Source organism: Giraffa tippelskirchi, chromosome 5 (genome assembly GCF_054371585.1).
Source record: "Giraffa tippelskirchi isolate mGirTip1 chromosome 5, T2T-mGirTip1v1.2.pri, whole genome shotgun sequence".
Classification (NCBI taxonomy): Eukaryota; Metazoa; Chordata; class Mammalia; order Artiodactyla; family Giraffidae; genus Giraffa; species Giraffa tippelskirchi.
In genome coordinates, this window is record NC_137279.1 from 41,840,420 (window position 1) to 41,864,412 (window position 23,993).

At 40.3% G+C, this 23,993-nt stretch overlaps 2 protein-coding genes and 1 long non-coding RNA gene across 7 annotated transcripts in view; 2 read left to right on the forward strand and 1 right to left on the reverse strand.

The window, feature by feature from the left end:
* Positions 1-14,829, forward strand: part of SELP (selectin P) — a 44,591-nt gene extending 29,762 nt beyond the window's left edge. For 2 of the 3 annotated variants that reach the window (XM_081489577.1, XM_081489579.1), the window contains exons 10-16: positions 5,686-5,871; positions 6,972-7,184; positions 8,041-8,226; positions 9,153-9,272; positions 12,250-12,280; positions 13,378-13,433; positions 14,097-14,829. In XM_081489577.1, the coding sequence (XP_081345703.1) occupies positions 5,686-5,871; positions 6,972-7,184; positions 8,041-8,226; positions 9,153-9,272; positions 12,250-12,280; positions 13,378-13,432 (791 nt within the window). In that variant the 3' untranslated portion in view covers position 13,433; positions 14,097-14,829. The remainder of the gene's footprint in view (positions 1-5,685; positions 5,872-6,971; positions 7,185-8,040; positions 8,227-9,152; positions 9,273-12,249; positions 12,281-13,377; positions 13,434-14,096) is intronic. The other variant, XM_081489578.1, reaches the window with a different exon arrangement.
* The window catches only part of LOC145506023 (uncharacterized), a 287,451-nt gene that overhangs the window by 151,914 nt on the left and 111,544 nt on the right, over positions 1-23,993 (reverse strand). The gene's annotated exons all lie outside the window — the stretch shown is intronic.
* F5 (coagulation factor V) overlaps positions 17,703-23,993 on the forward strand; it is a 79,863-nt gene continuing 73,572 nt past the window's right edge. For all 3 annotated transcript variants that reach the window (XM_081489575.1, XM_081489574.1, XM_081489576.1), the window contains exons 1-2: positions 17,703-17,989; positions 22,945-23,036. In XM_081489575.1, the coding sequence (XP_081345701.1) occupies positions 17,832-17,989; positions 22,945-23,036 (250 nt within the window). In that variant the 5' untranslated portion in view covers positions 17,703-17,831. The remainder of the gene's footprint in view (positions 17,990-22,944; positions 23,037-23,993) is intronic.

A 23,993-nucleotide genomic window follows, 5' to 3' on the forward strand; every position in this document is an offset into this window, starting at 1 on the left:
CGGGAGGGAGGCTTAAGAGGAAGGGAACATATGTATACCTATGGCTGATTCACGTTGTGTGGCAGAAACCGACACAACATTGTAAAACAATTATCCTCCAATTAAAAATGAATAAATTTTTTTAAAAAGTCATTACACAATTTAAGTTGCAGGAATAAGCAATTATACAGTATTTTTTTGCCTGTAACATATGAAACCCAGCATAAAAGCAATATTCTCAAAGGAAAAAAAAGTCACCATTTTTTGGTTCTTTTGTTCTATTGTTCCATGTACCACAGTCAGGAATAATAAGACCAGAAATACTAGCTAATTTTTATTGTTTGAGTAAGTACCAGCTATTACATTTGCATTTTTGCATTCAATATACACAATCCTTAACACGGTTATTATTATCCCTGTTTTAAAGATGAAGAAATGGAGGCTTTGAGAAGATAAATAGCTGGCAAAGATGTGTGTGCTACATCTTAGCTACAAAGTGTGCAGTTAGGACTCAAACCCAGGTCTAGTCTGATTACAGGACTAGAGCTTTTATCACTACAATACATTGCCACCCAGTGGCCGGTTTCTAAATCCCGGGTCAGCTCAGTTCAGTTCAGTTAAGTCGCTCAGTCCTGTCCGACTCTTTGCGACCCCATGGACTGCAGCACACTAGGCTTCCCTGTCCATCACCAACTCCCAGAGCCTACTCAAACTCATGTCCACCACATCAGTGATGCCATTCAACCATCTCACCCTCCGCTGTCCCCTTCTCCTCCCGCCTTCAATCTTTCCCAACATTAGGGTCTTTTCCAATGAGTCAGTTCTTCGTATAAGGCGCCCAAAGTATTGGAGTTTCAGCTTCAGCATCAGTCCTTCCAATGAATATTCAGGACTGATTTCCTTTAGGATTAACAGGTTAGATCTCCTTACAGTCCAAGGAACTCTCAAGAGTCTTCTCCAACACCACAGTTCAAAAGCATCAATTCTTTGGCACTCAGCCTTCTTCACGGTCCAACTCTTACAACCATACATGACTACTGGCAAAACCATAGTTTTGACTAGATAGACCTTTGTTGGCAAAGAAATATCTCTGATTTTTAATATGCTGTCTAGGTTGGTCATAACTTCCAAGGAGCAAGTGTCTTTTAATTTCATGGCTGCAGTCACCATCTGCAGTGATAGTCATTTGTAAATTCCACTGCTCTTGTCTAGTTGCAGTAGATGAGTGATCAAATGAGTGAATATGTTTTTAGAAATCTATCAGTGAAAAGAGCTAAATACTTATTCTTTCTCATTCCTTCTTGTGGAATGAGCACTAGATTAATATCCAAAGACTTGTATTGCTCTTCCCTGAAGTTATGGAGTCACATAGAAGATCATGTCACACCCTGATATTCTCAATTCCAAAAGGAGAGGAGTGGACAAGGACACCTCTGAGGTTTTTTCCCTGGACAAGGATTCTGTAGGCTAAAGTACATTACATGCTACTGTGCGTGCATGTGTGCTGTCTTGTCCGACTCTTTGTGACTCCATGGACTGTAGCCTGCCAGGCTACTTTGTCCATGGGTCTCTGTCCACGGAATTTTCCAGGCAAGTATACTGGAGTGGGTTGCCATTTCCTCCTCCAAGAGATCTTCCCCACCCAGAGGTCTAACACATGTATCTTGCGTCTCCTGCATTCGCAGGCAGATTCTTTACCACTGTACCACCTGGGAAGTCCAAAATGCTATCATCTATTGTCAAAAAAAAAAAAATAATATATATATATATACTACAAGCCATTCTAGGAATCTAGGACTTTGATGGTTGACATCTTTAGGGTTTGTGCTTCATCACAGATTTCTCAGTCACTTATTTGTTTATTCCATGGGCATTTTATCATGAGTTCTGTTTTTCCACATTCTGTTTTAAGGCTAAAAAAAAAACAACCCTGAGATATAAGAAATACCTCACTAAAGTTTTTTGTTTTTGTTTTTCTCATGAAAGTTTTAAATCATACATTGCAATCAACATGGTTGTTAAGTCTGTAATCTCTGAAGCCCCCATTCCTCCTGACTCTTTTCTACCTCCTTTTCTCCACAAGAGGTGACATTTCAGGCCTGGTCCTATCCAGTGTCTAAAACCAAACTTGATCATGGGCAGCTATGGGCTTTGGAATTGCCAATCTGGTCTGAACCTGATAGTTAGCTCTGGCTTTTGGACCTGCATTTCTATCTCATTCTCCAAATTTAGTCTCTAGATTTAGGCAAAGAGTTCCTCTTCTTTTCTCATATGCCTGAGTCCATGAATTTTGAAACTTTCAGCAGTGAACTCTGATTTTCACATGGTGTTCTGCAGAGTCCTGGACTCTATCAGAGGGGATTGAGGGCTACCACGTATGTAGGGATGGTATGGCAGGTGGAGCACCAAGTCTCTTGTTTCATGGTGCAAAGTGGGGCTCCTTTTTTTTTGAGTGGGTCCACAGACATTTCCCTTTCTGTTAGAATGTCAGTTTCCTAGGCTCTCTAGGACTTGAGCTCCGCCTGCATTTCCTAATCTTCCCCCTTGCCTTTACCCACCAGGACCTGAACTCCTTTCTCTGAACATAAGCGGAATTGAGTTGCTCCCATCTGGTTGCTCTGTCCCCTACATTCCTGGCTGTTGGGCCACTATCCTGATACGATGACTGTTCCCTCAATCACGTTGGCATTGACTCTCTGGAGACCCAGTTCAGCTGCTGGACTTGATTCCTAATGACCAACCTCACCTTGATGGGGAGGTGTGGGTCCTGGTTTTGAGTCCCAATCCTAGCTCTGTCCTTCTGCCACACCCCCACTCATCCAAGATCTAAAATACAGCAGACTGGTGCCCTCTAAGCTTGGCCTGGCTCATGTCTCTGTTTCATTTCTCCACTCCGTCTTTATCTGACTCCGTGAAGATTCCCAGTCTTTATTTTCAAAGTTTGAGTTTAGAACCACCAACTCAATGAAATTTATTATGTATACTATTTTTTCTTACCAAAAATTTCATGACAAAACTACATTTGACTTGAGCTAAAAAAAAAAAAAAAAATACACAGAGACAAAGAATTCATTAAAATTAAAATAATATAAAGCAATATTTTACCAGTTGATGATAGCATGTCAGTGAACCCACTAATTCATGAATTCACATGCCATCATGCTCACCTACATCACAAATTATAGAAAACATTAATGAAGAACTTTTCAATAGACAGCATTGCTTTGAAATCCATGAAAATAGAGCATTAAGTATGGTGATAAAAGCAGCTCTTAGCCATTTCCTATTCTTCTTGTAATAAGTCAGTTTTTAATAAAGTTTTAGAGTAGGCTCAAGAATATGACTACTTTTTGTTGTAACCCGGAGAGATCATCCCTTGGTAAAAAATCTCTTCCTCTACCTCTGCGCTAGGCCCCTTCACTCCACCAACTTCCTTGTCAACTTCCCAAATTTAATTCAGCCCCTGATTGCTGAGTGCCCACCACTTGCCAGATCTGGACTAGGCTTCCTTGTACCTCATCAAGTCTGCCCCTCAGACTGGAAAACATGCTTCTTTATGCAAGTTAGTCAAATCCTTCTTAGGGGCCTTTGATTCGACAAAGTTCATGTTTACAGAAGAGGGTTCAGAGACTTTGCTAGATACAAAAGGCTCTGTTTATAACCTTGGCAGAAAAAGACTCATAGAACTGAGACCAAAGCATATTCCCCAAGTAGATTTAGTGCTATGGAATTCTCTTTGTATGCTAGGGGTCACTTAAGTCAATTTTTAAAAACAGGAACTCTTCTTGTTTCTTTTCACATCATGTAAAAACACGTGTCGGAATGCATCCAAATTAAATTGTGCTTACTATCTTTCATCCTTTTGACAAATCTTTTGAGACCCCTCTACTCTGTGTCAGGCACTGTTGCCTGGGGTACAGCCGACATTATGTATTTTCTGGGAGAGTCTGAAAAAGTTATTTTAGTGAAAATGTTCATAAATGATTTAGTATCTATGACTTATACCAATAGATATTAAATGTTTGATAAACTGAATTGATCTTCCAGGCATGGATTCATTAATTACTCAAAAATTTCATAGTTCTAAACTGAAATTCAGTATGTTACTTTGGCTATCTGAATGGTTTCACATAATCAGGATCCACAGTCCTTCAGTGAACAGCCCATTCCAAAAAACATGTGTCAGCATGTAAAAACCAATACTTTTCCATGAGGCATTACACAAGACTTTAAGAAGTTTTTTTTAAAAAGCAAAACAGCTAAGTAAAATGAGCCTTATCTGACCAAGGCATTGCTTTCAGATAGCCTTGGACTTAAAGAAAGAATAGTCACTCAATTTGGCAATAACCCAATGTGAGTGAAAGCTGCTCAGTCATGTCCAACTCTTTGCGACCCCATGGACTCTACAGTCCATGGAATTCTCCAGGTCAGAATACTGGAGTGGGTAGCCATTTCCTTCTCCAGGGGATCTTCCCAACCCAGGGATCGAACTCAGGTCTTTGGCATTGCAGGCAGTTTCTTTTCCAGTTGAGCCATCAGGGAAGCCCAAGAATACTGGAGTGGGTAGCCTATCCCTTCTCCAGTGGATCTTCCCTACCCAGGAATCAAACCGGGTCTTCTGCATTGCAGGCAGATTCTTTACCAGCTGAGCTACCAGGGAAGCTCCAATAACCCAATATTTGTTGATAAATAATAGTCTTATGTCAGAGAATGTCACCGAGAGAAAGACATGATCCTAAGATAAATATGTAACTTCAATTAATTTATAAAAACAGTTTTTGAGGGAAATAGTTAATTCATTTACTCATACACTTGGCATATGGTTGTTGAGCACTACCTCTTGAGATCCTGCAGTGTGATTGTGGGAAACACAAAGATTTATGATTCTCAGGTTTAGGAGCTTTCCATCCAGGAGAAGAGGGAAGAGTTGACATGTGATATGATAGCATGAGAGTTCAAACAAAATCACCGATGTGTTCAGAGGAGACTTCAGGCTGCAGTGATCAGCAGAGGCTTTGGAAAGGCTGTGTTTGATTGGATCCCAGAGGATGGCTGGGATTTTATTTAATGGAAATTGAAAGAAATTTAGGGCTGTGGGAGCCAAGGCCCAGAAGCAAGAACACATGAGGTCAGTTAAGGGAATTCCTAGCTTGACCAGGAGGTTTTGCGCTTACCTGTGCTATGAATCTGTGGTTTTTTAAAAAAAAAGAAAGCCTGGGGATCCAAATGGAAGGAATAGTAGTTTAGGACAGAACATGATCATTGCAGGTATAGATATGCTGAATTTGTGGTGACAACAGGATATCTCACCGGAAGTAATTTCAGGCAGAAGGACAGAAATGAAACCCTGGACTGCCCTTATACAAAGAGGATAGTGAGAGTCAGGGAGGCCACAAGGTCTCTGAAGCAGAAGGTTTAGAGAAAAGAGGATGAAATGGTGAATTCTTGAGTCTGACTGCTTAAACCCTTGACTCATTCATTTTTAGAATTTCTCCCTATACTCCTCTTTGCAAACCCACCATCCTTTCCCCTCCCTTCTGCACTTCATGACTTGTGTTTGTTGTGAAATGTCTGCTACCTAGCAAAACACCGGAGACAGTGGGAGTGCAATATGTATTTGTTGAAAATGTGAATGAATTAATTTGGTGCAAAACAGGGTTTCCAAATCAATTTGGAGATTGTGACATTCTTGATTTGGTTCTCCAGCCATCAAATGTCCTGAACTATCTGCCCCTGAGCAAGGAAGTCTGGACTGTCCTGACACTCACGGAGAATTCATTGTTGGCTCCATCTGCCATTTCTCTTGTAATAACGGCTTGAAGCTGGAGGGGTCCAACCATGTTGAGTGCACAGCTTCCGGGAGATGGACAGCATCCCCGCCAACCTGCAAAGGTAAAACAGTGTATCCTTGCAAGACAGCTCTTCTGCTAGAAATTTCCTCAACAAAAATAACAAATACTTACATACATTCTTACTATGTGACAGGTACACATAATATTATTATTATTGTGAAAGCTTCACTTCTGTCATGAAGTGGGTTATCTATTGGGATACAGGAAACACAGCCTATGGATTTAAAAAATATATAAGGAGTGGCAAGACTTTTTCATATTTGTGAATAAAAGATATACTGATTTTTAAGCACAAATTTTCTTTCATAATTTTGGCCTCTTTTTCTCAAAGAGCTTTGTTGGGTCCATTGAATGGTTTCCATTTCTTCATCACCAGGAAAGCACTAGGGGTGGAGTCAATGGTCGAATGTTTCAAATCAAGGAACTGAAGTGGGGAGAGGTCAGTTGTCATCTCTCTGCCACGTGGCAAGTTAGTGACAGAGCCAGTGGCATCTTCCACACCTCACATTTCATGCTGACCTTTGGCCTGAAGACAATTAACACCTCCCAGTAAAGCAGCAATGGGCAAGCAATTGGTCTATGCATATTTTGCCGAATTTTCATATTTCTACACTCATTATTCTGTTTTTTTTTTTAGTTTGGTTTTTTTCTTAATATAAGTAACAGTGACACCCTCTCCCCAAATTCTTCTGGCCAGGAGAGTCATCTCTTCAAGAACAATTTTAGATAATTGTTTTCATCTGGTTTTCTATGGTGGTGGATGGTTTAGTTGCTAAGTTGTGTCTTACTCTTTTGCGACCCCATGGATTGATTGTAGCCCACCAGGTGGGCTGTTCATGGGATTTTGCAGGCAAGCATACTGGAGTGGGTTGCCATTTAGTTCTCCAGGGGATCTTCCTGCACCAGGGATGGAACCCGTATCTCCCGCATTGCAGGCGGATTCTTTACTGCTGAGCCACCAGGGAAGCCCCTGGTTTTCCATACCTGATTTTAACAGTTTTCCTTAACTCCCTTAAGGAGCTATTGCTAGAACCTCCCTGATTATGAAAGGACCAGAGACAGTTACTGCATGTCAGTCTTAACTCTGTTGTGCTCCTCTTAGTTGGGAGCTCTGTAAATTGAAACATTTTCTTTTCACAGTGGACACAGTATCAGCTCCTGCTCCAGTGGTGCGATGCCCATCCCTTGTCACTCCAAAGCAGGGAACAATGTCCTGTCAGCATCATCTGAGGAACTTTGGTTTGAATACCACTTGCCACTTTGGATGCAAAGCTGGATTCACACTCGTGGGAGATAGTGCTCTCCGATGCAGACCTTCCAGACAATGGACAGCAGTAGCTCCCACATGCAGCGGTAAGGTGAAACATAGCAGGCAGCTCCAATGTTATCTTCTGGCATGCTAGGCATTGTCCATGTCGGTCGAAATCCTATCCAATGCCAGTGACCACTTAAAGTGTCAGCTCCTCCATGAAACCCACACCAATCCCAATTAGAAGTAATGAGCAACAGGCATATCATGTCTCCCCTTCCTTACATCACAAGCTAATGCCCTGGTACTCCCAAAGGATGAAACATATGACAAAATGTGTTAGAACCATAAGCATGCTGAACATGAAACCAGCTATATGAATTGTGAGTTACAAGGTACAATCCTATTAATGATGTGGCCTTGTACACGTTCCATATTTCATAACTGGAACCCAAATAAAAAGATAAATTATGAATGTTACTTCTTGAAGACCTATACCCTATGCATGAAGCACTGCGTCTCTTCCATCATTGTATTCCCTATGAAGCACAGCACAGTGCTTTGCAAATGTCACTACTGCCCAACAACATTTATTAAATTCAGTTTCCTGAGTTGAGTTGAATTTCGTTTTCTATACACAAATTTGGAGAATATCCTGAAATTCCCTGAAAAACAGTTTAAAGAGGATAGTGGTCTCTACTTCTTTCAAACTTTCAGAGGCCAGGTATGCTGAACACTTGTTAGCTCAAGAAATATGTGCTGACATGGCAGTTAATTGCCAGTGGTAGTAATAATAATATTTAGGACAACAGTATTTTTGAGAAGCAAAATTCTGTAAATAGTACTTTTGTGGGCAAGATTGATCAATTCATTGGAAGTTTATTTATTGAATTGCCACTTTGTTCCACCTTATGTTCATTCTGTATGTTTGCTTTTCCTACATTCTTTTTTCTTCTGCAGCTGTCAAATGCTCCAAGCTACCTGTTATTGAGCCAATAGTGATGAACTGCTCCAACCCTTGGGGAAATTTCAGCTATGGATCAACCTGCAGCTTCCACTGCCCAGAGGGTCAATTACTTAATGGCTCAGAAAGAACAGCATGCCAAGAGAATGGTCAGTGGTCAACGACCATACCAACCTGCCAAGGTATATGTCTCATAGGGTTAGGAAGTGGCTTTGATATGGAAAATAATGAAATCAGCTTTTCTCCTCTGTGTGTTTCTTGACAGTGGTCTCTCTTTCCATCACTGGGTTTCCCCTGGGTTTAATAATTGTTTCACAATGAATCAAACAGAATCTCTGAATCTTATGCAGCGCAGTGGGAATCAAATTTCGTGATTCTGTGTAAACAATCACCACTACTTTTTCAAAGCTCCAATTTGTGAAATTAATCCTCTCATTTCCTTATAATCTTTGTGTAGTATTGGATTGGCCAACAAGTCCATTTGGGTTTTTCCATAAGATCTTACAGAAATACCCACATGAACTTCTTGGCCAACCTAATACATCTTGAAGTTTCAAGATGTTTTAAATTGAAGGTTATTTAATGAAGAACCCTAATTTATTATCTCAGAAGACCTTTGTTTACTATATACCTCCCCCAAATACCATATGCCTTCCTTAATCAAGCTCTGCTTGTAAGGTTTATTTCATCCCTTTCCTTTTTTTTTTTTTTTTCATTTTTTCCCCCTCTAGTAGCTTGTTGTAACTACTTTTTGTCATATAAGTGAATCTTCAATTACCTTCCCTCCCAAATTACCCAGTTTATTTTGTTGGTCCAAACTGCCATTTAATCATCTAATTCCATTTATTGAGTCCGTACCTTGACTCCTTGGAAATTACGTTTGATATTTAAGCATTAGGAAGAAAATCAAGTCCTTCTTGTGTCTTGTTCTGTTGGAGTGATTTACGACTTCCAGGCTTTTTGTGCTGGGCTGTTAGCAGTGCCAGGACCTTGGAGGACTTATTTGATCTCACACGTTAGTGTTGTTGGGGCCCTTCTGGGGGAATGATGGTCTTCTGCACAAAACACTTCTTAATGTCTCACACGTGTGTGTGTGTTTGTTTTGCAGCAGGGCCACTGACTATCCAGGAAGCCCTGACTTATGTTGGTGGAGCAGCAGCTTGTACAACAGGCTTAGTGACGAGTTCAATACTCCTGGCTCTGCTAAGAAGGCGTTGCAGACAAAAAGGTAAATTGGAAACAGTATTCTCCTTATTTTCTTCTTTCATGTGATTTGGGGCAAGGCAGTGAAACCACAAGTTCAGTAGTTCATGTCTGAAAACATTTGCATTAAAAGAAAACAAAGCCAAGTTAAGAGGTCTTGAGAACCAACTCCCATCAGAATCACATTTAGAAAAAAAAAAAAGAAAACACAGATCCTCATATATGGAGATCTAGAGATGGGCCTGGAAGTCTGAATTTTTCCAAAGTTCCTCCCCACCCCAACTCCACCCACTAAGATTTTATGAGGCCAGTGTGCATACTGACACTTGGGGGCTTCTGCTCTAGGTAAACTTAGTTATTGCCAAAACTAACTACAAAGGAGTTATACTTCCTTCATTCATTCTTTCACACAATAGCCATTTATTGGTCAACTGATCAGGATGTGTAACCCAGAATGATGGTCCTTGATATTAAGGAATGTATAATTCAGTAGGTGACTTGGACAAGTTAAACCAATGCTAATACTGAAGTATATCAAGTGCATTAGGGCAAAAATGCTACCTGACTACTCCTGAAACACAAAATAGAAGGGTCCCATCCAGATTGATACGGCAGAAAAGGCTCTTTTAAGTTTAACTTTGAAGAATAAGAGGAATGGATTTTGCCACAGGAAAACATCAAAATAGAGTTACAGCAGAGATAATGGCATGTGACAAGACCTAAAAGGGCAAAATAACTGGAAAAATACTATGTTCAATAGTTTATTGCACCTGAATTGGGAAAAAAAAAAAAACTAGTGGAGGAAGTGAAAAACAAAGCTGGAAGTGTAAAAGAGCTGCTGCTTTAGCAATGACTTGGTATGAAAGCTAAGAGATGTGTATGTGCTCATGAAAACTTGTGGAGCTAATTCAGGATTGAAGCAAGAAAGTGACCCAAATGGATGAAGATCTTCTATAAGGGAAACTGTGTTTCTTGGATTGTTCATCAAAAGATAGCTGTAGCCTAGGAATAAAAAAAGAGAACCCTCCCTTAAGAGTTCAAACATCCTTTCATTTTCTGCCTGAGATGCTCAGCCTGTCCATAAGTTGAGAAGCCTCTTCTTTTTTCTAAAATTGAAGAACAGTTGATTTACAATGTTGTGCCAGTCTATACAGCTAAGTGACTCAGTTTTACACATACATACATTCTTTTTTTAAATATCCTTTTCTATTATGGCTTATCCCAGGAGATTGGATACAGTTCCCTATGCTATACACTAGGACCTTGTTTATTCATTTATATGTAATAGTTGGCAGCTACCAACCCCAAATTCCCAGTTCATCTCTTTTCCTCCCATCCTCCCCCTTGGCAATCACAAGTCTGTTTTTTATGTCTGTGAGTCTGTTTTGTAGATAAGTTCATTTGTGCGATATTTTAGATTTCACATTTAAGTGATATAAAATGGTATTTGTCTCTTTCTGACATAAGGAAGCCTCTTCAAATAAGCTAATGAGGCTGCCCATCTTTCCTCATGAAACTGGGGGTATCAGAGGGGTCAGGAATGCTCAAATCCAGGGACAGAAAGTGGCTATGTTAAAAGTACTGCCAGCACTCTCCTGGAATTGAGATTTCAACACCTATTCTTCACTGCTCAGAAGAATCCCTTGTTCTCTATTCTCATGCTCTCTCCCTTCACAAAGCCACCATCGCATTAGGCTGATTTTCCAAAGTTCCTTCATATACTCTCCTGTAATTGAATAGGACAACAGATAAACAGTAACTCTGCTTAAAGACCAAAAATCTACAACCAGTCCCTCCATGCAACACCTGTGCCTGCTTAACCTAATCCAGAAGGCAGAGGCAAGAGCTCCTAAGACCCTGATCCTAATCTCCATCGCCATGTGGGAATCCTGTTCCTGCATCTTCCCCAAATTCTTTCTTTAGTTTTGAGACATTTCCAGGGGACCCTCTGAACTATGGAGAGAGATCAGCTACCACCCATCCTCCGATATCTATATAATAAAAAAGTTCATTTCTGAGAATGGAATGTTCTCCCTTGATCTGTCTCACTTTGATTTTAAACTTTCTAAGATTCCAAGTTAAAATACTAGGAAAAGCCTGCATACTATGTCCCTCCCCTGCAAATTCAAAGTGCACCCTCACTATCACATTGAAAGCTCAATCACGCCCTGTAATAAATACACTTGTTCTTTTTCATTTCGCCTAATATTTTCTAAATGTATTTAGGCATGAGATGCTTTCCCCTTTTTATCTACCCATGGGATGATTGACAGACATGTTGCCATGTTTAAAGTTTCCACGATCAGAGTTCAGTGTATGGATTATGACAGGAGGCCCCAGATAGTGTATATGATCAGGGAAGGAAAACATCCACTGTTATGTTGGTTTGGGCTTGTTTATGCAATTAGCTTGCCCAAGCTCAGTTGGTAAAGAATATGCCTGCAATGCAGGAGACTTTGGTTGGATTCCTGGGTTGGGAAGATCCCTTGGAGAAAGAAATGGCAACCCACTCCAGTATTCTTGCCTGGAGAACCCCATGGACAGAGGAGTCTAACAGGCTACAATAAGTGGGGTCGTAAGAGTCAGACACAACTTAGTGACTAAACCACCACCAAATAATGATTAAGAGAGTATGAACAGAATGCAAACATAGAGGGCCTCAAGTGCCAAAGAAATGGTTTTGAGAACCAATGGTCTCAATGACACCAAGAGTAGCCACGAGGATGAAGTCAGGGACCAGAGGTAGGAGGACAGGTTGTTAGTGAAAGAGAGGAGAAGAAAGATGAGTGGACTCTGGAGTTACATATTGCTGAATGTTTAATTTAGCCTAAAACAGGTCCCACCTCTCAGGGAGGGATTGCTCCCAATAAGTCCCTTATAATAAGCCTGCCTGGAAATCAGTCTGCTGACTTCCCCCAATAATCCCTATTGCTGATGACCTTTCCCCTTCATCTCATTTTTTTTTTCTTTTAAACCAATCTTCTGTGTCTTGCTTATTTCAGATGATGGAAAAAGCCCCTTGAACCCTCAAAGGTAAGATGGAAATGTTTATGGTTAAGTTTTTCTAGTCTGACTTTAAATTCACTCTATGAATTATTAATTCACTGTATGAGTATGTCAGAATGACTATATAGACACGCCTTTTATGAAACAGTCTTTGGCAATGTCCCCTAGACTAATTCTGAAGCAAAATTTACCAGTAATATGTCCCAGCAATACATAATATTTTAAAAAAACCACTAAGTGCCCTAATGATAATATAAAGGAGAAATACAAGATACAAGGGAAAGTGACATAGAAATAACACACTGGAACTGGGCCACCACACTAGCAGGCGCTATGAGGTCATCCAGCACATACTTGTACCTTCATTCAAGTAGAATCACAATGAAGGCAACAGTCATAAAGGTCAGCTGACAGAATATTCTATTAGTGAGTCAAACAGTATCAGAAGTGTTGTCAACACCAACCTGATTTTTTAAAATGATGAACTATTCTGGCGAAGGGTTGGAAAACCTGTTATTATCTTCTCTTAATTCAGATGGTAATTGCATTTTAAAAGATACACACAAAAACTTAACATTTATATGTAAAGCCTTTCAGTTCTAGGCTCAGAGATTTTTCACCTCCAGGAATGTTGAGTAGCTTTTCTAAAGTTGTGTGGAGTGTATAAGACAATTCTTTTGTGCTTTGGGCATTTTAGGACATCCAGCAACCTTAGACCCTCCCTAAATGTCAATAGTAAGCCTTGCTCATTATGAAAATTTTAAAAAATGGCTATAGGGAGCAGTACTACCATTCTTTGACAACTATTGCCATATGATCAAGAATTAAGGGTGAAGTTTTAAAAGGATTTCCTCTCACCAGGAAGAGGCTACAGCAGGGGTCAAAGCAGGTATTCAATACCTAAAGTATCAACAATAACTTGGGTATGAAGTGCAAAGAAAATTGCCCAGAACAGTTAATTGGGATCTTGAAAATCTCTTTGATTTTTACTCTTCTTTCCCTCTAAAATCAGAGAACTTCAGGGGTGGGTGGTATTTCATGGTCTCTGGATGAACTATGTGAAGGACTGGGGTCAAGGACAAAGCATCATATGGCAAGTTCATCTTTGTGTTTCTGTTCTTTAGCCACCTAGGAACATACGGAGTTTTTACAAATGCTGCGTTTGACCCAAGCCCTTAAGGTAAGTTGCCTATGGAGGTATTTTTGAAGGAAAAAGACAGTAGGAAAAGGAAGAATATAAAGCTTTCCTTTTCTTTATATGTTCAGGAGTTACACTTTAAGCATGTATTAAAGTTCAAACTATGCAGGAAATTGTGTTGGCAGTAGGAGACAGGTATAGCAGTAGAGTGACAATAGAAAGTGAGCACATAGGAGGATTTCCATTTACTCCAGGATATAATGTTCTAATTAGACATAACTTATTTCAGGATGTATGACATTCCCATTACTGGCTGCTAGATGGTACTGTGGCCTTGCTTGATCACCAGAAATCATGACAACTAGAACAATTTTACAAACTTTATGGAGCCAGTTCCCTATGCAACCTGCTGGGAAAACAAAAATAATATGATATTATCATAGAATTATCAAAAATAATATGATATTATCATATATTATGTTATATTATCATATAATATCATATATAATATATACCATATATGATAATACCTTTTTTCTCTCAAAAAGCTCAGTGAGTGGTTAAGTTTCCTAAATAGCCTAGATGACAGAATATCTGGAATCTAGAAAAAGATTATACAAAGCCTTAGAGGGTACATATGATAAGAGCTTTCTTTGATCTTTTTCAGGAAAACACAATAACTTTAATTTTTGCTGTCATTTTCAGACACCTGTCCTTGTCTTGGTGACCTTGTCCAATCCCCACAGGATCCTATTTTTGAGCATCAGCTTTCCCGAAAAGACTTGATTATAACTGTTGAGTATTTGCTGCAGTTTTCTGTAAATACTTGTGAATAAAGGACATGGAATTTCCTTTAGATTAGTTCTGCACCAGAGCAGAAGGACTGGACCACAAGCCCCAATTCTCCACCCACCACCCCTTCCTGCTCCATTTCCTCTTCCTCCAACATAAGCCTCAGAAGCTGGGACTGAGTCTTTCTGCGGTGGTCTGTGTGCTTTGGCCTAGCTGTCACTTGCGGTACTAATTAGCTAGAGCCCGGAGCATCTGACTCACCAGAAGACCAGACTGGAAAAATACAAATGCCTCTTTATTTTTGGACTGGAGGAGGTTCTTCTCTACTTTGTTGGAAGGCAGGAGGTGTCTCTGACTTGAGGGAATTTCTATAGGATTTCCTGGGTCTTCGGTGCTTGCTGTTGCTGAAGCCTTTTGGACTTCCTTGAAGCTCCAAGAGAGGCCTCTGGCTGGCACCAAAGGCTGCAGAGGCTGCAGAAGACTGGTGCTCCAGACAGGAAGGTACACGTCGCTGTAGACCTTCCCTCCGCCGTCACTCTCCCCCAGAGGACCCAGAGACCAATCCTTGAATGTCTAGTTAAAAGGATTCTCCTAAATGCCATGTTCTAGTGTTTGATATTTTGCTGAATAAAGTCTGTATCCATCACTTTGTTGACATTAATGTAATACACAATCATGGTTGTCCCAATTACAAACTCAAGACTAGAGTTGGCAAATATGTATCTTATCATCACCCTAAACACACAAGAAGAAAATCAGAGAAGCAGAAGAGTCTTCATCACGTGAATGTGTTTTACCCATTCTTTGATTCGCATATTTAATAAATACATTATTAAAAGTTACATAGTACTTATCTGAAACTGATACAAAAAGTACAGAGCCAAACAATATAGCTGTCCTTTCTGGGAAAGTGAGGCAATGAACATGTCACACAGACTAGGTAAACATGCAAATAAAAATGCAAATAAAACATGCAAATAAAAATGGTGAAACAGTCTAAAGGTTACAAGGTTTTGCAAGAATTTTGGTAGTAACCTCGAGATTTAGGGACACACTGCTTTTAAAAGTTTCACTCACATGAAAGTGCCCACAGCACCTCTGACTGCTCACTTTATGTGGATCACTAGGCTCAGTATTAGGGCTTCCCTTGTAGCTCAGTTGGTAAAGAATCTGCCTGCAGTGCAGGAGGCCTGGGTTCGATCCTTGGGTCGGGAAGATCCCCTGGAGAAGGAAATGGCAACCCACTCTAGTATCGTTGTCTGGAAAAATCTCATGGACAGAGGAGCCTGGTGGGCTGCAGTCCACGGGGTTGCAAAGAGTCGGCCCCAACTGAGCAACTAACACGTACTTACTTAGGCTCAGTGTCATAGGAGGATGATTATCAGCCCTGTGTCCTGAGTCAGAATCTATATTTTGTAAAAATACGGCCCCCCTCCCCAGGGAATTCTGATGGCTTATCAGCTTTGAAAAGCACTGATATTATAGATGCAAAAGGATATGGCACTGTTCCTGTTCTTGAATAGCTGATAATGTGATTGGGAACACAAGAGACACCAATACAAAGTGACAGAGAGTAATAAGTGTGTTATTTGAAGAGTGTGGTAGGAATTCATAAAATGGAAAAATCAGTTTGTCCCAGAATCAAGGAGATAGGTGGGACTCTGATTGGAATTTAGAGAGTGGACAGTGAAGAGTAAGAGAATGGCATTCTTAGTAGATCAAATAATGTCAGCCAAGAAGCAAAGACAGAGGTTGTTGAGGAGCCTGACATCATGGAGATTCCATGTGAAGTGCTCGATTACAATTTATTGAGAACTATTGCGACAAATCCTCTGTCCGTGGGACTTTCCAGGCAAGAATACTAGAGTGGGTTGCCATTTCCTTCTTCAGGGGATCTTCCCAACCCAGCGATTGAACCCATGTCTCCTGCAGTGACAGGCGGATTACCACTGAGCCACCAGGGAAGCCCCTGAGACAAGTCATAGACAGAAGCTTGGAGGCAGGTAGATTCAGGGAGCCCGGGATAAGTCATAATGATGCTTCGGACAACATAATTCTCAGATTCTCTATACATAGCAAAATCATATTTTAAGGTCATGAGAAACAGCCAGATCCTCTGAGATACGTAAGGAGCCCTGGAGGCAGAAAAGATATAATCATAGTAATCAACATGTGCTGTGTGCTTTCCAATTGCTAGGAATTATATACTTCACAGTGTTCCTTTATCCTCCCAACCACCCTATTGGGGAATATTATTATTATCATGCTTATTCTCCTGATGTCAAAACAGATCAGAGAGGTTGTGTAACTTATCAAAGAGAACAGAGCTAGTAAGTGGGATTGAAATCTGGTCTGATTCTCCCAGTGAAACTCTTTAAGCCCTTTCTTTCGTCACTGGCTTAGGTGGCCCCAGGCCCTTATCAAGACAGAACTGTGCAACAGACAGAGGCAGATGGCATATGATATCACTTACATGCGGAATTTAAAAAAAACGGCACAAATGATCTTATTTACAAAACAGAAACAGACTGCCAGACCCAGAAATCAAACTTAATGAATACCAAAGGGGGAGAGGGGAGGGATAAATTAGGAATTTGGGATTAAAATATATACACTCACTATGTATAAAATAGATAAACAACAAGGACCTACTGTATAGCACAGGGAGACATACTCAATATTTTGTAACAACCTATAATGGAAAAGAATCTAAAAAAGACTATATACATTTATGCTGTTGTTTAGTCACTAACTTGTATCTGACTCTTTGTGACCCTATGGACTGTAGCCTGCCAGGCTCCTCTGCCCATGGAATTTCCGAGGCATGGAAATTACTAGAGTGGGTTGCCATTTTCCTTCTCCAGGGGATCTTCCCCACCCGGGGATCAAACCTGCGTCTCCTGCATTGGCAGGCAGATTCTTAACCACTGAGCCACCTGGGAAACCCATATATGTATCACTTTGCTGTACAGCTGAAACACAATATTGAATCAAGACAGAACTGTGCATGGGTAGAAGTTAGTAAAGTGGGCCGGCCAGGCCATCAAGCCCCATTCATGTGATCACCCCCTTGCTTCCTCACCACCTGAAAATACAGTATTTCTGTGCCCAGTAACAGGGCATAATGCCCTCTCCTCAGATCAGAAGAAGCATAGTGTGGTTAAGGATTTTGGGTCCCAACACATTGGGAATTGCACACGGTCTGGCAAGTGTGAACTCTGCCCTAGGCAGCTTTTTTGGTGGCTGGGGCTGGTGAGGGGCTCCTGGGCAGTGGGCTGAGCAGATGGAAGTGTGGGAGACAGTTTTACCCCCTCTCACGAATCCCTGAGCACTGCCCTGGCTGCTAGAACCTCTGATCACTGCCTTTCCTTCACCCGTGGTAAAACAGTCACTAACTCGCTGGCTCTTCGTAACACCTCCTGTCATCTGGGGCAGTGACCTAGCCAACCCTTGGCCTAGAAAGGTCTGAGGAGGTGGGGACAGACCGGGCTATAGCCACCAGCGGCGCGTGGGGGAGTTGACTAAGAGGAGGACACTGCCGCCCGCAGCCTCCAGGAGCTCACTGCAGCCCGGACCGCCGACATCCTAGCAGAGGCAGCCCTACCCACCCCCGGGGTGGTGGCGGCAGGCAAGAGAAGGAAAGGAGCCATGTTCCCCGCTTGCCCTGGCCTCTGGGTCCTCGTGGTCCTAGGTACCAGCTGGGCAGGCTGGGGGAACCTAGGGGCTGAAGCGGCGCGGCTAAGGCAGTTCTACGTAGCTGCTCAGAGCATCAGATGGAACTACCGCCCCGAGTCCACACACCTCAGGTAAGGCAGGCGGGGTGGATGGGCTTCTCCAGGAAGGATAATCTATTTCTTTTAGAGAACATTCCTTTTACAGTTCCATTGCTCTGTGTGTGTGTGTGTGTGTGTGTGTGTGTGTGTATGTGTTTAACTTCAGATAGGTAAATACAATTAATAGGAGGGTTTAATGAATAAAATTGGAGGATGCTCATCTTGCCTCTTAATAATACAGTGTAATATTCTAAGGTTACAGAAAATATTGTTTGGCTAGATACTGCTTTCAGGAGTTTGTTGTTGATATAATTTTGTTAGTATCATTGATTGTTGGTTTAATATATTGATTGATTAAAAAGCACCAGACACCTACCTCTTCATTAGCCCTTGCTGCAAACTTCTGTTCCAGATTTTTAGTAGTTTAGTATTTTGATGAAGGGCTTCCCTGGTGGCTCAGACAGTGAAGAATCTTCCTGCAATGCAGGAGACTTGGTTTCGATCCCTGGGTTGGGAAAATCCTCTGAAGAAGGAAATGGCACCCCACTCCAGTATCCTTGCTTGGGAGATCCCATGGACAGAGGAGACTGGTGGACTATAGTCCATAGGGTCGCAAAGAGTCGGACACAAAACTTCTAGGTACATACTATTTATTCTATATCCACTTAGCTTCATCTTCTAAAACTAAAGATGTGTACCTTGTAACTTTATTATAAGCAGATTATTCAGTAACAACTGCCAAACTCTTGTTGCCTTCTTATAAATGACTTTCAAAACATCATCAGTTGGTAAACATGCAACATTGTTTTTCTTTTACCTTTTTTTCTGTTTCACATGACTCTTTATTCTTCTCTCATTCTTTATCAATCCCTGGGATATGGTCTACTCTGGCTATTTTGATAACAGTTGCTATTAAAAGGCCTATGTAACTAAAGGGAAAGGAAAAGGAAAGGGAAGTCGCTCAGTCATGTCCAACTCTTTGCGACCCCGTGGACTGTAGCCTACCAGGCTCCTCCGTCCATGGGATTCTCCAGGCAAGAATACTGGAGTGGTTTGCCATTTCCTTCTCCAGGGGATCTTCCCGACCCAGGGATCGAACCCAGGTCTCCCGCATTGGAGGCAGACGCTTTAACCTCTGAGCCACCAGGGAAGTCTATGTAACTAAGACAAGGGTTAAATAATAAAACTATCTGAGTTGCAAACTCTTTTCCTAACTGAAGATTAGAAATAAGATTTCCCAGAAATTAAACAAATCACAGGTTCTACTCAGTATTTCTCTGAATAGTAAACCTCTTAGTGTGACTAAGATTTTTTTTACCCAGGGATCAAACCCAGGTCTCCCGCATTGGAGGCAGACGCTTTAACCTCTGAGCCACCAGGGAAGTCTATGTAACTAAGACAAGGGTTAAATAATAAAACTATCTGAGTTGCAAACTCTTTTCCTAACTGAAGATTAGAAATAAGATTTCCCAGAAATTAAACAAATCACAGGTTCTACTCAGTATTTCTCTGAATAGTAAACCTCTTAGTGTGACTAAGATTTTTTTTTTAACTTAACATCACAGTTTAAATGATTGTGAAAGATGTGTTCCTCTTTTACAATTTCAAAACCAAAGCAATTTGCCAGGAAAGTATTGTGATGTTTTAAGCCTTTTAGTGCATAACATTAATTCCTTCAAAATCTGTTCTCTGTAATTGGATTATTGTGGAGGGTATGGCAGCTTGGTCTTGTAGTAATAAGTCCCTCTTTAAAAACAAATCATTTAAAATATTGTATTTCAATGTGATAATCTAGGTCACACCCACACCCTTAGCGAGCCGATACTAACGAAAACCCCAAAGGAAACAGCAGTCTTTCCAACATCTATTTTCCTCCTTGTGGGTAGAACACGAGCTGGGATGCTGGCCTTCCTATGTCATGCTTCTGCTTGTTTATACTTGGGAGTTTGTCCTTTCTTCTGCAATTAACAACGAGAATGACAGGCTGAATACTGGAGGCAGAATCACATAGGGCAACACCCTGATTTACACTGTGAGTTCTCAAAGGAAGCCATGGTTGGTCATCCTATCCTCTCACTCTCTGATTGCGTTTCCAGAATTCTGGGAATAGTTGCTCCTCTGGTATCAATTATTGAGTCAAAACCAAACAGTGATAATCCAGATCAACTGTCGATATTTTCAAACCTCAAATCATGTCATCTCTTTCTAGTACTTCTTTTTTATTAATTTATTTATTTTTAATTGAAGGATAATTGCTTTAGAGTATTGTGTTGGTCTAGAACTTCTACGTGAAAAATCTAACCTGTATATCTGGCTGCTTAAACTAAGAACTTGTTTTAAGTTGTCCTACACCAACAGCTAATGATATCACTATAAAGAAATCAACATCTGTCCTTTCCTAAAGTGTATTTTAGCACCAAGCAAAAAATCTTTCCTTATTTCATGTAATATTAGCAGGACAGTGCCTTTTAGAGGTGAAATACATCTTTTATTCTTGCTCTGGAGCTAAAGTGAATATTTTTGAAAATTTTCCTAAGGAAATATGTGCGTGCATATAGTAACAGATATTGAAAAAATAGATGTACATTGTCCCTCAAGAGTTTAAGCTTTATATGATTTTATTATGGATAAATCATCTTTAAATAATTCTCATAAATGGAAAATTGATCATGCATATTATTTGAATTCATCTTTAACTTTCTGCTCAGATTATTTTCCAATAGTAATTCAGTTGTTCAAATTAAAAATAAATATACCTCAGTATGCACACACAATATACACAGGGAAACATATTAGGAAGCACACCTCTATTAAAATCACTCTACATAAAAGACTGATTTTTCTTAGTAAAGATTTTATACTGTCACCTATACTCCTGTATTTAAAGATCTATGGTTAGGGACAGGAAATAGGTTTCAGTTGCACCCTTCCAAGAAAAAGGACCTCCACGTTATGGACACAAACTAACATATACAATCCTAGGGCTCTTGGGTTCTACAAACTTTTAAGAGGTCATTTAATTAATTTTCAACTTGCATGTTTTAACTTTCTACATTTTCCTAAACCCAAAGCACCGACACCCCTAGTAAATAATTGTCTAGTTTCTACTTGAATGCTTCCAGTGACTGAGAACCCACCACCTTCTATAGCTAGCCTTTCCAAAAATACTTACACATCCCTCTTTTAATTCTGCCTTCAAATATTAACACAATTCTTGTATCCCACATTTTAAAATTATGAGAACTACTAAAATTACAGATTTTTCTGCTTGCTGGGAAAACTTGAAAGCTAAAAATCAACTTTCATTACACTTTTAAGATGTTACTAGCTAACATGCATTGAATATTTACAATGTGCCAGCTCTAAACCCTTTGTAGGTATCAATTTATTTAAAACTTGTAATAATTCTTGAGGGAGATTTTATTGTTGATAAATTACAATTACAGAAACAGAGGCATAAATGGATTAAATAAACTTTTCAAGGTTATATAGGTAACAAGGAGTAGATACAGGTTTCAAACCCAGACACTCTGAACATACAACCAGTCTCTTAGCCTCTGTGCTACAGAAACATCATAGCAAATATGATTAGTATCCTTCTCTGTTATGACCTAATTGTGCTGGGCCACTCTTTGGATTAGGGACCGTAACAAAGCCAATATGGGCAACTGGTTTACACATCTGTAAGAAATTTCCCCCAATTATCTTTCCTTTTGGGCTCCCCTGGTGGCTCAGATGGTAAAGAATCTGCCTGCAATGCAGGAGATCTGGGTTTGATCCCCGGGTTGGAAAAAATCCCCTGGAGCAGGGAATGGCTATCCACTCTAGTATTCTTGACTGGGGAATCAGATGGACAGAGGAGCCTGGTGAGCTGCAGTCCATGGGGTTGCAAAAAGAGTCAGAGACAGCTGAGCAACTAACACTACTACTATTATCTTTCCTTTTACCTTTAACTTTGAGTTTAAGACAAGGATGGGAATGATGTGCCCATCTTCAGAGACACAGAAGGAAAGGATGGAAATTATCCCAGTACTCTCCCTGCCTTCCTCGCTGAATTCTTAACCATGGAAACAGTTGGCCCTGTGCATCTGTGGATATGAAAGATGCAGATACAGCCAACTAACTGTACTCTTATAGAAGGGACTTGAACATCTGCAGGTTTTGGTGCCAGGGGTATCATGGAACCAACCACTACCGATACCAGGGATGACGGGTACAGTAGTTTTTGAATCTTGGTTTTGCCATTATCAACTGTTGCTCCTCAGGCAAGTTACTTAAACTTAGTTTTTTCATTTGTTTGTTTCCTATATGAATCCTAGGGCTTTGACTCCATTAGCCATCTTCAACTTCTCAGCAAGAAAGAGTCCATTAAATCAACCGTTTTTTACAGTGTTCCCCAGCAGCTTGGGCTTTCCTGGTGGCTCAGGCGGTAAACAATCTGCCTGCAATGCAGAAGATGCAGGTTCAGTCCCTGGGTTGAGAAGAACCCTGGTGAAGAAAATGGCAAACCACTCCAGTATTTTTGTCTAGAGAATTCCATGGGCAGAGGAGCCTGCTGGGCTACAGTCCATGGGGTCACAAAGAGTCAGATATGACTGAGCAACTAACACCAGCAGCTTAAAACTGCATTTGAATGATGAGTTGAAAAGCAGCTCACATATTTATTCATAAGGAATTTGGCCATATCTAATCATTTAAAATATAAGCCTAAAGTTTGGGTTCTTTTTTAGAAATTTGATCTGAATAATAGGGTTGGTTTGTGGAAGCTAAATTTGTGGAAGAATGGTTATCACAATAGAATATTCTTAAAGACATCAATAGTTATTTTATTAACTTCACTTATTGTTCATATTTATAAGACCTGGGGTTTCTGAAATGCAGTTAAAAAATACTGTTATTTCTAGTAAAGGTTTGAGGACATGAGAGATCTATTTTGTTGTACTGTGAGTAGATGTCATATAAGTCTTTCAAATATATTTTATTTCCAGTTGGGAACCTTTTGAAACCTCCTTTAAGAAAATTGTCTACAGGGAGTATGAAGCACATTTTCAGAAAGAAAAACCACGATCCAGAACTTCAGGTAAGCCTGAAATACATTTTTAAATTTTAGATAAAACCCTACGGCTAATTTGATATTCACATATATCTAAAATATTCATTTAGTGATATTTTATAGAAATGTGTTTTTGTTGTCTTTAACTAGTGTGGCTACATAATTTGTAGGGCTCTTATTCATAGTATTGAGAATTTCAAAACAGTGACAGCAAAGCATTAAGCCAAGCTGGGGCCCCTCCTGAGCATGGGGCCCTGTGCAGTTTCATGGGTCACATGCCTATGAAGACAACTGTTTTTAACATTGATTTAAAAAAGCTAAACAAAACTTTTAAGTGTTTGAATTTTTGTTCATTCATCTAGCAAACTATTAAAGAGCATCTGCTGTGGGCTGGGCATTGAAATAGGCACTATGGATGTCATGGTGGACAAGACAAATGCATCTCCTGCCTTCATGGAGCTTATGGTCTAGTTTAGTGAGCACAAATGAGCTTTAGCAAATGATCATTTGCTGGGTCCTGAAATTCATTTAAAGGAACTGTATATGGCTGATTTTTTTTGCATCTATCCTGCCCATCTCTTTTTTATTTAGTGTGATATGAATAATAGCTATAATCTTTAAAGAAAAATCTCTTCTTTTCCTCAACTCTTTTTCAATTAAGGAAAGTAGGCTGGATGGGTTTCTGGGATCTCAAATGTGGTGAATGTGGTAATACAGTTCACAGGACTGATAAAGGCCAGTAAGAGACAACTTCCTCCAGTTAGGTCCCTAGTCGATAATTCACACATCCTTTCCCCCCAACCAGGTGAAGACCTGTCATTTTCCCCAAACTCATCCTTCTACATCTTTATTCACTGCATCTTGTCCTGCCTCCTCTTTGGATCTCTCTTCATCTTCAATTTTTCCTTAACTGGAGCCTTCCCGTCTGTCAAAAATCCTCAAAAATCAAACAGGACACAACTTATGTCCAGGTTAACCACCATC